Below are 18,352 nucleotides of genomic sequence, written 5' to 3'. Positions count from 1 at the left end.
AAGTGAAATAAGCCAGACACAGAAAGACAAATACGATATGATCTTACTTATATATGGACTCTAAAAAAAAGCAAAACTCAGAGAAACAGAATAGAATGATGGTTGCCAGTGGCTGCAAAATGAGGGAAATGGAACAGTATTGATCATAGGGTGCAAACTTTGAGTTTTAAGATGAATAACTTCTAGAGATCTAATATATAGTATGGTAACTACAGTTAAAAATAATGTTATACTTGAAATTTGCCAGAAGGATTGATCTTAAGTGTTCTCATCACATACACACAAAAGTAACTGTGAGATAATTATGATATTAACTAATTTGATTGTGCTGATTATGTTGCAATGATACATATATCATAATATAAAGTTTCATGCCTTTTTAAAAAGATTTTATTTATTTGAGAGAGAGCAAGAAGGCAAGCAGGGGGAGGAGCAGAGGGGAAGGGAAAAAGACAGAAAGAATTTCAAGCAGACTCCTTGCTAAGCACAGAGTCCCAATGTGGGGCTCGAATCCATGATGCTGAGATCATGACCTAAGCCAAAACCACGAGTTAGACACTTAACCTACTGAGCCACCAAGGTGCCCCAGTTTGTACACCTTTATATAGAATTTCTATTTGTCAAACTTACCCAAATAAAACTTTTTTAAAAGTTTTTTTTAAAAAGAGTCTTAGAGACAATTTAAATATATATATATATATATATTTGTATAATTTAGACAAAATCATGTTGAGGACCTTGTAAGTTCCACTTCATTCAGAAGACCCTCCTTAATCCCTAAATGTGGTTAGCTATCTGTCCTGTATGCTTTGATAACTCCCTGTGCTTCCCCTACCATAACACTCACCTCAGCTTATTGTAATTGCTTATTTACTGCTGGTCTTAACTAATAGTTTGTTTTCTCCTTGAGAGGAATAATTTTTCCTCCTTCACCTCCCATGATAGAATGGGAAGTGATAATAAAAACATGGCAAAATGGGTAACCTGGATGGCTCAGTCATTGAGCATCTGTCTTTAGCTCAGGATGTGATTCCAGGGTCCTGGGATCGAGTCCCACATTGGGTCCCCCACCAGGGAGCCCGCTCCTCCCTCTGCATATATTTCTGCCTCTCTTTGTGTGTCTCTCATAAATGAATAAGTAAAATCTTTTAAAAATATATTTTTTAATTTTTTTAATGTGGCAAAATGGTAACAATTGGTGAACCGAGGTGAAGGATACATGGGAGTTCTTGGACCATTCTTGAGATTTCTCAGTAAGTTTTAAATTATCTAAAAATGAAATGCTTTTTTAAAAAGTATTTCTTGAATGAATGGAGAACAAAAGGATAACCCCAGTTAGAAGGTGTTTTTGAAGAAGTTACCAACAGAGATGCTAGGAGAACATTCAGAGAAGAAGTAGTGAAGTTATACCAAGTAGGAAAATATCTAAGCTAGCTTGAAATGTAAATGTGAGGGAGTGGAGGACAGTAGAGACGGCTTTGGATTTGGCCAGTCTATTTGGAGAGGCAGCCAAATGCAAGAAAAGAAGCCAAGAATTAAGATGCTTAGTGAGGCAGTTGGAAGCTAGACATAGGAGTAGCATCCTCATAGGGAAAACTTCAGTTACTGGAAAGGTTATAATTTAGGGTCTACCTGCCTTAAATGCTTTTTTTTTTTCCATCCACAAAGTGGTTCAATAAACTATTTCACCTTGTCCACCTTCGATGTTAATTGTTTAAGGTTGTGAATAAAAGAGTAGAAGGTCTACATTTTTACATTACGAGTAAGCTTAAGTTGTGTTTGCGTCCTGAAAAAAGCAGCAACTGAAAATCACAGTGGGACTTTGTTCTAAATATAACTATGTGAAGATATAAAAAGTTTGTTGTTAAGGTCTTTTCTTAAACATGTAAATACTAAATATTCAACTAAACCGTAGAGTTTTCTATTTGAGTATTACTTAGGTAGAATTTTGTTTTATCAAATATAATAACCAAGTGTAATTCTTTCTAAGAGCCTAAAATGACCTACTTGGAGTATGTGTAGTTTCATTGTTTAACTCCCCTTTTCATAGGATTGCTATTTATAACCACTTCCTTCAACCCTGGGGGGATTTAGGATTAACGACTTCTGATTTACTTTGTATTTGAAGATTTTTTTTTTCCTTCCATCTTTGCTCAGCTAGTGGAATCCATGATGAATTCTCATCTCCAAGGGGTAAGCTGTTTTTAGTAAAGCCCAGTAGCTGGCTTATGACTCCTTAGAAATAGCATTGATTCCTTCCTTCTCTCGTGTTTGTTTCTTTCAGAATGATAGAATCCACATAGATATGCTCAATTATCATGCTTAGGTACTGTTAAGCATGTAATGGTTTGACTTTTGTTCACTTAAGTTTTATGTGTAATGAATATCTGCGATCCTATCAGAAAAAGAAGCATAAATAGCATTCTACTTGTTTAGCATGACAAATACAGACCACTACAGCTAGAATGAAGAAATTGAACAAAAGAAGAGGGGGCCATTTGAGGGTGAGGATTAGAGTAGAAGGAGTGTTCTGGAGAGAGAAGCATCTGGTAAGAGCACCAGATAGGGGGCAAAGAACAGAATTACATAGGTGGGTATTTTGAGTAATGATTAGATCTAAGGTGTTCTCCCATCCGTGGGTGGCTCAGTGGAATAGAGATGAAGGTCATTCTACTTGAAAAGTTAGGAGATTATAAAACCCAGTTGTCAGGTGAGAGAAATTATAATAGCAAATAGAAAATGCTCAAAAGAAAACCAAATGAAAAGAAAAAAAAATCATTCTTTTTGTTGCATGTATGTGTTCATTAGCAAGAAAGTCTGTCACTGTTTTTGTAATATCTTAATTTTAAAAAATATTTAAATATGCCGTATTCAAGTCCTTTCCTTTATTCCTGGAAAGAAAATCAAAGAAGAAAATTCCCGTTCTGCTCTACTGAGAAATCACTATTTAATGAGTATATTAGTGTCTGATGAAAATCCCATAGCAATATATATTATTATTGTACAGTTTCTTTTTAGAAATGAACCTTTGTATGTATTGACCAAAGAGTGGGATAGAGTTACAATTTTGTTTTGAAATTCTTTAGAAATACATAGTTTTATTAATAAATCTCCTTAGGTTTTTAAGAAAGCTGTTTCAAAGGATGTCATTAATAATCTTCTCAGGTGCTTACAAAGCATGTGTCTGTCAGCAAAATTAGAGAATCACCCAACTAGAGAACAGGTTTCACAATACCCTGAGACCTATTTTGTTCATTAGAGAGGAAAATGGGTTGTGTTAAGTCTAAATTGACATGCTTGCTAATTTCAGCAGTAAAAGCTGTTCATTGTGGTCAGGTTTAATTTAGATTAAAGTTGATCAGGTTACTTCTACAACATACTTCTTAAATGAACTTTGTGATCTTAAAAGAAGGGGAAAAGTAAAGCCAACATTGAGAAATATATCCAGAAGAGAGAAACAAAGAATAGCTTGGTTGTTTGACGGTGAATTAATGTTAAATCAAGTGAAAATGATAATAAAGATGATCTTTGTTATATAAAAATTTCCAGACACGCCTGGGTAACTGAGCGGTTGAGCTCCAGTTTTGGCTCAGGGAGTGATCCTGGGGCCCTGGGATCGAGTCCCACATCAGGTTTCCTGCATGGAGCCTGCTTCTCCCTCTACCTGTGTCTCTGCCTCTCTCTCTGTGTATATCTCATGAATAAATGAATAAAATCTTTAAAAATAAATAAATAAACATTTCCAAGTATCAAAAAACACAAATTTGCATTTAAATGACACTAAGCATACCTAATCCATTCGTCCACTGTTACACCTATAGTGCCTAGAACAGTGCATAGCACTTCAGATGTATAAAATAAAAGACTGAGTGAGTAAATGAATGAATTTTTGTACTTTGCTACCTAGGTTATATACAGTTCTCAGTTAAATTTGAGGAAAATATTCGTCTTTATTGGAGGGTTCTGGTTAAGTCTGTTTTTTAAAAAAAATCTATTGCGTGTATTAAATATTTAAGAGTTGGGAATTCCAAAGTACCTCTTAAGCTTGCTGTGTCACAGATGACCAGAGTTTAACATTCGAACCCTGGGAAACATGTTATTTCATAAAATCTATCTACTACTATATGGTTCCTATTTTAAAATGTGTTCGGTACTCTCCAACTGACTTATGCCACTTACTTCAATAGCTGTCTTTGGCAATTTGTTCCATATTTCAAACACTCTTTTGTGTAAAGAAACCATAAAAGTTAGAAACCTGAAAATTGGATTTTTCTTCTGAGCAATCACAGCTTACAAATGTGGAAAATTGGTTAAAAGTTAGCCCCTCCAATGTTTCAATACAGAGAGGAGAAAATGCTCAAAATAGATGTGTAATGTTTGGATAAGTTCTTGCCATTATTTTAATACCCAAAAGCAATTGAGCTGAAATCACAAGGCCTATCTCCCTACCTGTTCACAAAAGAAACACTGAAAAATGATCAAAACGTGGCCTTTCTAACCCCAAAAATCTTTAGAAAGTCAGCGGTGGTCAAAGAGCATAGTGGATAAGTTTCGTGAACATTACTATCTACCACATTTCATCCCTTCACATTCATTGGCCTCATGGGGTGATGGAAACAGCATCAGATTTAAAACCATGAAGACTTCTAGCTTAGTTTTTAGTGTGCTTATTAAGATAATAAAAACGAGAAAATGTGTGTAGGACTTATAAACTAATAACACATATTCATTATGCTTTCCCAAGTTAAAATGTACATTTTAGAATGAAGACAAAGGAGAGATCTAATTTTTCACAAGCTTCTTTGTCAACATCCTTGGGATATGGGCCCTTTAGTGTAGAGAGAGTAAGGTGACAGAGACACAAGAATTAAGCAAAGAATTTATTAAAATGGAAGATTCCCAGCCCTCTCCCCTACTAATTTATTCATGGGGGTGGGCAGTGAGGCAAAGGAATCAGGTGATTTTTATTGATGGTAATTTTGGGCAAGGACTGAATTGGCTCATCTGCATCACCCTCTCATTTTATAGGTGAGGAATCTCAGGTACAAAGAAGTTAAATAAGTTACATCTCTTAAATCACTTCCGTGCTTTTCCTGTTTCTAAAATATACAGCTTAATTTTGACACCACACAAAATGAGATTACAAATACAAATAGCTATCTTTCTTAAATACATTGTCGTAATTCAAAATTGCATTTCTTATTCATGGAACATGTACGTTAATTTAAGTAAACCCAGGTACTCTGAAACAACTTCAGCTAAGCTCTTAAGTAGTGAAGCAAATCTATAATCAAGATTTTCATTTGAAATATTTTTGGTATCCAAGAATGAAACACCTTTCTCGTTGAATTCTTCCCTATAAAGCCTTACACGTTAGAGATTTATAACCAGTAACATCTTTTTTTTATTTCCAGAAGTGCTTTGGTTGGTTTGAAAATTGTACTTTACTTTGTATCACATAAATGGAATGCACATACATTAGTTTCAGGTGTACAGTATTTAATACAGTGATTCAACAATTCCATACATCACTAAGTGCTTGATTTCTCATTTTTTTTTAAAGGAAAGTGTTATTATTATCACTAGTTGCATTAAAACAAGACCGGATAGTTAAGCCTACTTCCACTTTGTATTTCCAGCTTCTGCCATGGTCTCTCCCACTACTTGTGAGGTATATGTAGGTAAACAGAATTCTCACTTTTAACATGTGGTTAAATCTGAAAGGTGACCAGCAATGATTCTCCCTCTGTTTCCCCTATCCTTTCCCAACACCTCCCTTTATAAGACAACATGCAGAAAGCTGGCTGGTAAAATAAGTACCTTAGGATCCCAACAACCAAGGGCAGCTAACTTGGTCCAACCACAGATGGTGCAGAGATAAGCAGTCTATGTTCCTGTCGCTGTGAGCCACTTGGTGGCCCAATCTACCATGCCTTTGCTCATACTTGGCTTGCAAGGTACGCAAAGCCACCATGCACCAGTCAGCAAGGGCAGAGGAGAATGTAGAAAATGTTGAAGTAGGTGTTCATAACCATATGCAGGAAACAAAGGCCAAGACAGAACATGAAACAAATAATTGGAACAGCCTTGTTCCAGTGGGATTTTTAAAACTTTGTACAGTGTTTAATCTTCAATTTTTTAGTTATTTTACTATTTAATTCTATTTTTGTTTTTTCAGCATACCCTGTTAGCAACAGTATGCTGGAAAAAAATGAAACTATGTTTAATTAAAATTTAAGTTCTGAAAAAAAATAAAAATAAAAGGAATGCACAATGCTGGACAGCCTCAATATTAAGTCATATGTTTCCCTTCAGGCAACGCTGCAGGATTTGGAACAGAGGCGCCCCCAGTTGGAAGAACTCATTACCGCTGCCCAGAATTTGAAAAACAAGACCAGCAATCAAGAGGCTAGAACAATCATTACTGATCGAAGTAAGTCTTTTAAGGACCATGTGAAACTTAAGGAAAGATGCATGAGAAGTTTCAATGATGACTTAAGTTGATTTACCTCTGTTGCATTCATAAAAAGAGTGCAAAATAGTTGTAAATTATAACTCTCGTACTGAGATTTTTCAGTCCATAATGTTATCTTTCCATAACTGAATGTAATTCCATGGAAGAGAGGAAATAAATTTTTCAGCAATCCAGACTTATGTAGATGCAAAGCATGAAGTGGAGGACATGGTGAGCATGGTGTGGCAGTACATTTGCTCCTCACTTGTCATCTCTCTGGGCTAGTGTCCATGGGGATGTCAGTCTCTCTCTCATATCCTTGGTTGTTGGTCCAAGCTGGCAGTGGCTTCCTGGACCATCTTTCATTCCCTTCTGCAGTGGCTCTTTCATATCTGCACATCCCTCTGCTACCGTGATGCCCTCGTCGTGCAATAGCAGAAATCAGCATACCATTCCTCCTGCCATACTGAAGTGGGTGGGAATCTTGGGAGGCTCTCTAAGGCCCATCTGCCTAGACATCACATCTACTATTTTCTTCTTTACATGGAGTGATTCAGAGTACCTAGACATAGGGTCAGAAAGAGGAGTAGAGTAAGCAGAAGGGGAAACTACTCTCCTGTTTCCTTCAGAGGCTATCCTCAGGAATGAGGCCCAGCTCACCTCTGCTCTCACTCTCCTGCATCTCCCAGCATCTCCTCCTTTCCCTCTCCCTACTTCTCTTTCAGGGACACACATCAATACTGATTTTTTTTTTTACCTCCCCTGTCATGTCCTCTTTCATTCCTTCCCACAACCAGAGGATTTTTTTTCTAGGGCGGAAATATGGAAATCCTTAATTTCATCAACTTTTTTCCTTCCAAATCTTTCGTCTTTTTCTAAGCCTAGACTTTTGAACCTCAAAAACCAAGAATCTATGCCTTCATAATTTTTCATTGTCTTGTGGTAGCATTTTCCTCGGAAAGTGGAAGCAGAATGCTTTGCCACCAGTATGTTGGGGGAGGGAAAGAGTAACCAGTATAAAGGGTGAATATATAGAAAATATTATTGGTCATACTTTGTATGTATTAGGTAAATACTTAGTGATAATAGCTACTATTTATTGAGTTCCTTTTAGGTAGCAGATAGTAGGTATTGTGGGGTGTGTGGGTGTGTGTATAAAATCTTTATAAAATCTTGTCAGGTAAATTTCATAATCCTTCATTTTATAGATGAGGAAACAGTTTCTGAGAAAGGTTAATCAAATTGCTCAAGTTTACAAAACAAGCAAAGACCACAGCTTGGAATTTGCAAATGTTTCTTTCTGGCTTGAAAGTCTGTGTTCCTTCTAGAATGTTTACCATGTATCATCCTGGTTTTTGTTTTGTTTTGTTTTTGTTGTTGTTAATGACCTTAATCACTGGGGCTAGGATTAAATACTTTTTTGGTCTGCAAATTATGTATGTTTTGATTCACTTCCTAAAGACATTTCCTCTTTCAGTAGCCATGATTATTAATTAAAATAGACTTTTCTTGATTTTGAAATTTTAACTCTTTATTGTGGCTCAAACAAGGTATTTGAATATATGATAACATATCAGTTAGGAAGCACTAGTCACTATAATAAGTCAGATCCCAAGTCTTGGTGGCTTACCATAGTAGAAGTTTACTTTTTTTCTGGTGCAAAGATAAGCAGCTCTCCGTGAAGTCATTCAGGAACTCAAGCCCCTTCTGTCTTTTGTGTCCAGATCATCTGAGTCCTCTGCATTTAATGGGCAGTTGAAGAATGAGCATTGTTCATTGGCATTTATTATGAGGCAGGCCTGGAAGGTGGTATACATGAATTCTGTTCGCAGTCTATTGGCAGGAATTTGTCACATGACCACATCTAATTGCAAAGGAAACTGCAAAATATTGTGCAGTGTTGAGCCTAGGAAGGAGAGAAACTAGTTTGGTAAGAAACTCATCATTCTCTTCCATAGCTAATTTGGACAGGAAGAAGTCACTTAAGTTGTAAAGTTCTGTGTAAGTGATAGAATGTCATTTGTATAACCAGCAAGGCAAGAGCAAAATCACCTTGTAATGACCAACATAGATAGCTCTTCGATTGATGTAGTAGAATGTTCCTGCCTCACGCTGGAACCATGAGGCTTCTTCATCAGGTTGCAACATACTAGTCCAAAGGAATGAATCTTAGTGAGTGATTTACTCAGTATGAGACTGAATTCTCATTACACAGTTAAGTGATCTGTTTCTTGCTTGAGAAATATGGAAATTTGGCAAAAATGTTTATGCAAATCTGAACACACTGTATAGAAAGTCATTTGTCATTTTACTAATGAAAAATAACTTCTATTTTTTTCCCTAAGAGGAAAATAACACTAATTTATTTTATAGTATCCGTTCAACATTGTCTAAACATTTTCCATTATCCCCTGCAATTTTTTTGATGTTATATTGACTTTTTTTCATGATATAGATTAAAATTGAGTGACCAGAGGGCAGATTTTTATCTGTCTGCTAATATCCAGTAATTTAAACAGTTCTGTTCTTTTAAGCTTTTGTCTTTTAGGAATGAATACCTTTATGGATATTTGGAGTATAGTGGAAGCATTCCAATACACATGGTCCAAAAACAGCATTTTCTTAAAAGCCAAGTGTCTGTTGAGACATGTCATGTTGCTTATTAAGAGCCTAAGCCAGAATCTTCATTCCAAATATGCCTGGAGCCTCTAATGCTGCTACCAGGATAATTCTGACAAGATATGTTTATCTAAACAATGTCATTTGCAGCCCTGCTGTGCTTCAGTTTATCTCTCCATTTGAAATCTATGAAATGGGATGGAGATTCAATACTCATAAAATTTCAGTCATGTTCAAAATAGAATTTTCCTTCTTATAGATTTGGCTTTCAGGGAATGAGCAGAAATAAAATACTTGCTCATAAAATTGTATTTTCTTATTTGAAGAATTCAGTATTCCTTTTTTATTGCCCTGAAACTTCTAGAAATACTTAAAAAGGAATCAGCTAAATAAAGAAAAATATTCAGTAAGAGTATAATGCTATATTGAAACATTTTTCCTTCCTTGGTAAGTCCCAGTTCATAACTTTGAACAGTTGGGGAAATCTATATATATTTATTACATTCTATCAAGAGAAAAGTCCAGTACAAAGCAATTCCTCTCTAGTAGTAATATCCATGCTAAAATCTCAAGTAATTGGGTCTGCAAAATACCAACATGTTTCACTATATAAAACGATTTCCACAGTATCTGTTGTTTTCAGGTGATTGTACTGATGGAAATCATGTTGTAATAATCTAGGTGAGAAAAAAAATGTCATTCTAAGTGCATTCAAATAAGAAATTCTCCTTGCTGTTTCTCATGTTCAAACTGCTCACTTTTCTTCAATTCCTTGGTTGCTGAGCAGGTCAACCATTCTTGGTCATTTTCTTCTACAAAAGGGCTAGGCTAGGTCAGGGGACCAAAACCAGATAAGATTAAAAGTATCTCAAATTGCTTCCTGGGAGGGTTCTGAATTGGGCAAAACTCTTGTTCATGCCCATTACTATGGTGATCATAATACTGTAATGCCTCATATAGCAGTGAGAAGGATATGGAAAGAAAGAGTTCCTCTCTCTTATTGGTCTGCTTATTCCACAAATAATACTGGTGAACATGGCTCATCTGACATTTGTATCTTAGAGCCTTGCTTCTCTAGCTTCTTCGGCTACATAACCCCCAACATTACCATTTTAAAGACCTATAGCAATAGCACGTACAGGTTTTGAGGGCAAACTGCCTGGGCTGGCATCTTAGTAGTAGCTTTGTGACCCTGAACAGACAGCTAATCTCAGTAAACTAACTGATCTCGGTCACCACCTCTATAAAATTAGATTACTTGTATCTGCCTCATGGTTGGGAGAATTAGATGAGATAATACACAAGGAGCACTTAGATCCAAGCTACAGTAAGAGCTGAGTAAACGTTAGCTCTTGTTATTTTAATTATAATCTAATTGGGTTGTTTTAATGCCTAGTGGGAAATATTGAGTAAGCTCTCAGGTAGCTGCCTGGTTCTTAAACTACAAAGGAGAAAAGAGAGAAGTTCAAAAAACCAAAAGGAGAAGGCTGCTTTGGAACACACAGAATAACATATATAAATAGAATCAAACAAATGAGCGAGTGATACTATAAAAAGCAAGGCAATTCAAGTAAGTTATTTTATTTTCAATATTTATTATGACCTTAGGGTAGATATAATTATTCTCATTTTAGAGATTGAAACACTGAAGCTCAGCAAGCCTAAATAATGTGCCTAGGGTTGTAAGATGGCAAGTGAGGGACTAGGGCTTAAACTTATGTCTAAATGATTCCAAAGCCCAAGGAACATCAAATGAAAAGCATTGGTTAGCTTAAAAAAAAAAGTATTTGTTAGAACTGAAATATTAGGAGGAACCTCAGTTTACTATAGTTCCTAGATATAATTCACTGCTCCCATTTATATTGTGGTCTTCTATGCATTTGGGTGTGTAGTCATAGGATCATCTCTTACATGTGTGGGAAGTGTATAGGAGGGCAAACCTCCATAATCTACTAGCTGGCAGGCAAGTGGATTTGCTTCTCTAAGCCATGGTGCCCTCATCTGTGATGTGGGGGTAATGATAATACTTAAGCTGGTATAGTGATTATGAAAATAAAATTAGGGATCCCTGGGTGGCGCAGCGGTTTAGCGCCTGCCTTTGGCCCAGGGCGCGATCCTGGAGACCCGGGATCGAATCCCACGTCAGGCTCCCGGTGCATGGAGCCTGCTTCTCCCTCTGCCTGTGTCTCTGCCATTCTCTCTCTCTCTCTGTGACTATCATAAATAAATTTAAAAAATTTAAAAAAAATAAATACCTGGTGCTCTAAAAAAAAATAATAAAATAAAATAAAATTATGTGAGATTTCTAAAGCGAAGACCTCACATATAATAGATGCTCATTAAGTGATCCATACCATCATGGTGAGATTAATTTGGTACATAGGAACTGGAGAAGGGAGAAGATGAGAGATATAATATATGGCCGCTTAGCAGCTAAACCAGGAGAGGAACTTTGGAAACAGAATGCCAAGTCTTTTTTTTTTTTTTTTTTTTTTTTTTTTTTTTTTTTTTTCTTTCAGAATGCCAAGTCTTAAGAGAGAATTATTTCCTTTAAAATTATTTTTTCAGCTCAGACTTTTTCGAACTAATCTGGAATTCTTTGAGAAATTTGGTGACATCGTATAAATTTTAAGAAATGAGTTCATATTGTATTGCTTAAAGAGCTGGTATACAGGGCTACGGAAGGGAGAATGTTCTGCTGTATGGGAATAAAAATACTCTCACAGGATTTTTGAATTAACTGACAGTTTTATAGCAGGTTTGTCAACCTATCATTCATTGCTGCAACCGAATGTATGAAATCCTTCACGGTGAAATAAAAAGACTTTGTTGTTCTCCACGTTTTTATGAAATCTCTATTGCTAATGAAATGCCAGCCAATATCTCCCTTTCAGGTATTGTCTATTAGAAAGTTGCTTATTTTAGAAGAAGTGGAGCCAACCATATAAATTTCCTTCTTTTGACATCTAGCACCTGCTGTCAACCTATTATAACTACAAGCAGCTCTCAGAACTTACATCCACCAGGATGCTGCTGGCAACCAGAGTTCAGTTCAGTAAATATTTGAATGCTCACTCTGTGCTAGTTAATATCAGATATGATGGTTGGGATACAGGGAAAGATAAGATTCAGCCTTTGTCTTAAAAGAGCTTACAATCAAATGTGGGTATGTGGACAAGTCTATTTGGGCAAGGCAGTCTAAGATAAGTACTTCAATAGAACAGTATTACGAAATCTTAAGAGAGAACAAGAGGGGGGAAGATTGGATCTGAATGAAGGGATTCTGGAATGCTTCTAGGAGGAGGTTAAATTTGATCTGGTCACGAATAGGATTTTGAAAAACAGAAGGAGGCTGGGAAGGGAAGGATATTTCGGGAAAGGATAAGAGGAGATACATAATTAGACTTAAGTTAGCTATGGTGTGACAGATGAATTTGTAGAAGTGGGAGTGTGTCTGTGTGTATGTTGTGGAGGATACAGGAGTAAAAGCAGTCAGAGAGATGAGGAGGCAAGAGAGCCCAAGCTAGAACAGTGACAGTGGAATGGAAAGAAAGAACCGAATTAAGACATGAAATAGAGCTAGCATTAACAGGATTTGGACGTTGTTTGGATATGTGGGATGTAAGAGCTTGCCTCTTAAGATTTTGAGATTGGGTGCTTTGGAAGATATGGTAATATCCATAATATCCATAATAATATCTGTAATATCCATAATAATATCCATAATAACCAGAGACAGAGTCAGGACAAGGAGTTGAATATAGGTGATAAAATAATGTGCTTAAGAAAACGTGAGTAGAGATTTCAGAAGTAAAGTTACTTCTAAACAGATTTGGAAGTTACCTGGGGTAGATTGAGTTTGCAAAGAGACAGGGAGCCAGATGAAAAGAAAAGTAGACCTAGGAACAGTCTGGAACTTGGCTTACATTTAAGCAGTGTAGGAAGAGGAGTTAGCATCATGCCCCTGAGTGGCAACTTACAATATAGATGCATTTAGACAAACACAGTGAAGAATGAGTTTGTAAGTTTTGCTCTGTATTTTGTTTTCTGTGTCTTCTGCTGTACCACCCAGTCCAATAACATAAGTTTCTTCCTGGTAATACATTGAATAAGAAACCCTTTAGCTGAGAGTTCAAGATGGTCGTGTTTATGTATATCAGGTTCCTGACTCACCCTGTTAAAATAGATGTACCAGGAAAAATAGATGAGCATTTGCCATCTAGGTCTAATGAGCCATTTTGCTTTTTGTTTTGTATATTTCAGTTACTTTTCAAATACTTTACACAGTAGGGCTAGAGAGATAATAAAAAAAACCCACCAACTTTATTAGAAATTTCAATAAGAATTGAACCCAACAAATTTTGTATTAAGTAAATTTGGAGTCACAAACATAAACAACATAGTGTCCCACACCATTTTAGCAAAATAAGATGGTTCAAGTTCTGCAACAAAACATTATGTGATGAAGTCTTTCCTGTTGAATGACTAACTAGAATAAAATATGCTATTTTCTTTCTGTCCTTAGAAATATATTGTTTGCTTATAAATCCTTGTGTTTACTCATCATCTGTAGATTCACAGTCTAAGATTTCACCTATATGATCAATTTCACCATCATCACTGGAATCTAGGATGTTGATTTCTGTCTCTTTGCATTTATCTTCTATTATGTCTAATAATCATAAACATCTTCCTCTGTCAATTTTCTTGTCTTTGACAATAGGGAAGTAAAATGAAAAGCTCTACATTTTCAACTCCATTCAATGAAACCTAAAAACAGACTCCAAACATGGTGTCCCCAATCTTATTTCATACCTTCTTGAAAAAGGTGCACTATTTGGGGCAATGTAATAAGAAATCTAAAGGATGAAGATTTATTTTACTACTGTATAATCCTTCTAAATAATCCCACAATTCTTTCATTTATAAATCTTTTTAGCATACTTAGGAAAAACTTATGAATGGTGATGAAATAACAAAGTATTTCCAAATATAGAAAAAATAAGATTACTAAGACTATACAATGTATTTTAGGCTTATGAAAGGTTTCAATGGACCCATATGGAAATTGTAAAATAAAATGAATTTTATTTTATTGAAAGAATAAGTAAAATACCACTTTGTTTTTGTAGACCACCAGAAAAGAATAAAAGCCAAAAATATCAATTTTTACAAGAAGTTAGAACTTCTTTTTTTTTTCATAGTTAGAACCTCTTAAAAGAGAAACTCAAACTATATATTTGGGTACAGTGGACCTTGATGGTATACCAAGAGTTAAGCAAAATATCTCTCGCTCAATCCCACTACAAAAATAAAAATTTTACTACATGTATTATTGTGATTATTTTATTATTGTAACATTAATTTTTTCTTCTAGTGCTGTTATTCACTAGGAATGAGTTTATTAGCATTCTCCAAAGAACCCTGCATATATACATATATATGTGTATGTATACATATATATGTATTTAATATATTTATTAGTTATAATATAAATTAATTATAATTAAATTAATTATATATATATATATAGAGAGAGAGAGATTTTAAAGAATTGGCTCATGAGATTGTGGGGACTGTAAGTCTGAAATTTTTAGAGCATGCCAGGAAGATAGATACTCCAAGAAGAGTTGATACTGCAGTCTTGAATCCAGTTCTTGAATCCAAGTCCATTCTAGTAGCCTCTTCTGGGGACCTCAGTCTTTTCTCTTAAGGTCTTCAACTGATTGGATAAGGCTCACCCCCATTATGGAGGCTAATCTGCTTTACTTACAGTCTCCTGATTTAAATGTCTACAGCAGCATCTAGACTGGTACCTAAACAAACAACTGGACATCATTGTCTAGCCAATTTGACACTTAAAATTAGCCATCACAGTGTGATTCATAGTGCCATGTGTTTCTTCACATATAAATTTCATGATTTCTTTAATTTCATCAGTATCCAATTAATAGGGTATCTGGAAATATACATTAAATTACAGAAATGATCTTTAACATCTTCATGAATTTCAGAGCTCTATCAGAGTAATTATAACTTAAAAAATTATCTATAAAAAGCAAGTGTATATGTTTTTCTTTCTTGAAAGACTTTTACTTATGTTGTGTTAAATTAATACTAAACATCTGTCATGAAGTAATTCTGTTTTATTGGATCTCATTCTTTAATTCTAGAAGAGGATTAGAATCAAAATATATTTGGACAGGATTTAAAATCCAAATAGCGGTCATAATTATATTCAATCATTAATCTTTAATGTAAGTGTCTAAAAGGAATTACACTTATTTAAAGTAAGGTAGCTACAATTATGAACACAAATAGCATTTTCTAATTGCTTATTTTTTCATTATGTCTCTTTTTAAGATGAAAGATTTGGATTAGTAAATGTACTACTCATCCATTTTAAAAACTACACATAATGAACATAACTATTAAATAAATAAATCAATTAATGAAAATAGGTGAATACATATAATATAAGGAATCTCACACTCAGACAAAGTGAGCTGGTAAGACAAATACAAAACAGAAGGAGACGTGCCCACAGGAGAAATTCCAGTTTTTTGCAGGCTAGCATTTTTATCTTATGGCCTAATGGAGCATTGCAACTGAAGACCTGAATTTCTATTATATTTTGGTACCTCTGGGTATAGAGAGGAGTATTCCTCTTGGTGATATGCAGTTTAGATGAAGCTAATCTAAGGGTAGATATGCTATAGACAGCTCCTAAAGGGTGCTCTCAGCTCTCCTCAGGTGTTGCAAAAGTATAGGAATTCTTATAGATCTACCATTTTTCTCTTTACTAAAATTTTCTCATTAATAATTTGAAGCAACATAACAAATTGCTTGCCGCTAGTCTTTATTCTGTTGTACCTGCCTTAAGGGAAGCATTTATGAAGTAAGCAGAAAGGATTAATAGATTGTGACCTTTCTACATGCAAAGGAGAAAGCTGGGCTCATTCTGCTTTAGCCAAGAAAAGGAGTTTGCCGTTACAGATTACTGCAAAAAAAATTTTTTTAAAAATCGTCCCAAAACTTAGTGCCTGAAAACAGCCATAATTTTTTATTATATCTCACATATTCTGTTGGTCAGGGTATCATGAGCATCTTGTTTGAGTGGTTGCATCTTGGAATTTCTCCTGGGGTTGCAGTCGGTAGTCAACAGGAGCTCCAGTCATACAAAACTTGACAGGCTGGAGGATCCACTCTCAAGGTGGCTCACTCATATGGTTTGTGAATGGTGCTATCTAGTTGGCTTTTCTCTATACAAGCTTCTCCATGGGACTCCTTGAATGTTCCTGTGATTTTGTGGCTGGCTTCCCTCAGAGGTAAACCATAGGTATGAGGCGGAAGCCATGGTGCCTCTTTCTGACTTAGCCTTCGCATTTAGACCGTTACTCCTTCTGTGGATTATTTGTCACACAGTTGGGCCCTGATGCTGGGAGGTGGGAGGACAAGGGCCTCCAAAAGGTCATGAAAACCAGGAGATGAAGGTGATCAGGACCCCTGTCGAGATAACTACTGTAGGACTTAGCTGAGCCTTCAAAAGAAAGTTTTCTGAAACTTGACCCTGTGTTGCTTTGACTGTGGCCATCACACAACCCAGCAAATGTCAGTGCTGCTCTTCCCCTGGAAAATGACAGACCACTTGTGTGTGCCCTTGATTATGCATGTGCATGTTGAAAAGAAAAAGAAACCCCTGAGACTTTTTCTATAGCTACTGGATATGGTGATTATCCTCTCACCCTGGCACCACATGAAGAATATGGGTTTTGAAAAGAAAAGACAGCTTTTGAGTTTTGGAGGCCAAACAGAAAGGCTCAGGCAGCTGGCAGGTTATGGGATAATACTGACAATGATGATGGCAATGGCAATTATTACTTTGATGTTAGTAAGACAAACATGTAAGCATGTCTTTCCTCCATTTCATTCTAAGCATAAGTAATGCTAAAAGCATTGCATCTAAAAATGAGAAGACGGGGTGTAAGTCCTGATTCTGCCCTTTGATGACAGTGGGATCCTTGGCAAATGCCTTCATCTCTCTCACCTTTTGCTTCTTCATCTGTAAAATTAGACTCCTGATGCCTCCCATACCAGATTGCTGCAAGGATTAAATGGAATGTATGGAATAGCCCTTTTCAAATGGCAAATCACTACCTAAATATCAATGTCTTCAACATCTTGGGCTTCTCTGATGAAATATCATAGATTGGGTGGCGTAACCAATAGGTATTTATTTCTCCAAATTCTGGAGGCCAGGAAGTCCAAGACCAAGGAGCCAGCAGATCTGGTGAGACTCTTCTTCCTTGCTTATGGAGGACCACCTTCTAATTATGTCCTCATTGCTGAAGAAAGAGAGAAAGGTCTACTCTCTCCCTCTTATAAAGGCATCGATACCATCACGACATCTGACACCCCACACTCATGATCTCATCTACTTACTTCCTAAAGACCCCATCTCCAAATACCATCACATTGGGGGTTAGGGTTTCAACATATGACTTTGGGGGAATGGGGGCACAAACATTCAGGACATAATTATCAGCCCTCCTCATTATCAAGAGCTCCACCAGGTCTTCTAGGTTGTTGACATTTGGTTGACAAGATGAGAGCCCTGCTCTAAGAGTAAGTTTTTTACATCTAGAAAATGGATACATAAAGGTAGAGAAATGTTCATATGTCTGCACACAGAATTTTTAGTACTTGCTCAAGAAATGTATCTTCACTGAGTCCTGATTCTCTTAACTCCCTGTCTAGGAATTTGGGCGGGGGGGAAGTCTCCACCAAGATTTCCCTAACAAGTGAATGATTGAAGGGTCTTAGGATATTTTCTTCAATATTAAGATAAAACAAAAATATGTATGTGGAATATTCCATTTTTAGTGTTTCCAGCTACTGGATAGTCTGATTTATTACCATCTGTAAGTCTAACCCTCAGTCACAGGAGTAAAGCCCTTTAGGGTCCCCTACAAAGTCTGTAAGGTAGTGATAGAAATGATAAACTTGTCCATTGGCATCTGATGTTTCTTTCCTTACAAGAACCATAGAACCACTGCCTTGGGCCACAGCTGGCTTTCAGGAAAATGCAGTTGGTGGAGGGAAAGAAAACTATCAAGTCATATACCAGAGTGATTTCATTTGTTATCAGAAAAATGTGTGCTAAACAACAAAATGTTTGAAAATAGAAAATTGGGTCCCAAATGCACAGAATAAAAATGAAGGGAAAACACCTTTCTCTATAATTAAGCGGAAAACTGTGCCATCAATTGATAAAATCCA

The 18,352-nt window shown here is 36.0% G+C and overlaps 1 protein-coding gene across 1 annotated transcript in view; it reads left to right on the top strand.

Moving 5' to 3' along the window:
* DMD (dystrophin) overlaps window positions 1-18,352 on the top strand; it is a 2,084,073-nt gene that overhangs the window by 1,501,671 nt on the left and 564,050 nt on the right. Inside the window, 1 exon segment of the mRNA NM_001003343.1 lies at window positions 6,316-6,433. Within this exon segment, the coding sequence (NP_001003343.1) occupies window positions 6,316-6,433 (118 nt within the window).

Source organism: Canis lupus, chromosome X (genome assembly GCF_011100685.1).
Source record: "Canis lupus familiaris isolate Mischka breed German Shepherd chromosome X, alternate assembly UU_Cfam_GSD_1.0, whole genome shotgun sequence".
NCBI classification, from domain to species: Eukaryota; Metazoa; Chordata; class Mammalia; order Carnivora; family Canidae; genus Canis; species Canis lupus.
Note: the sequence above shows the minus strand (reverse complement) of the source record. Positions and strands in the feature narration are given on the sequence as shown.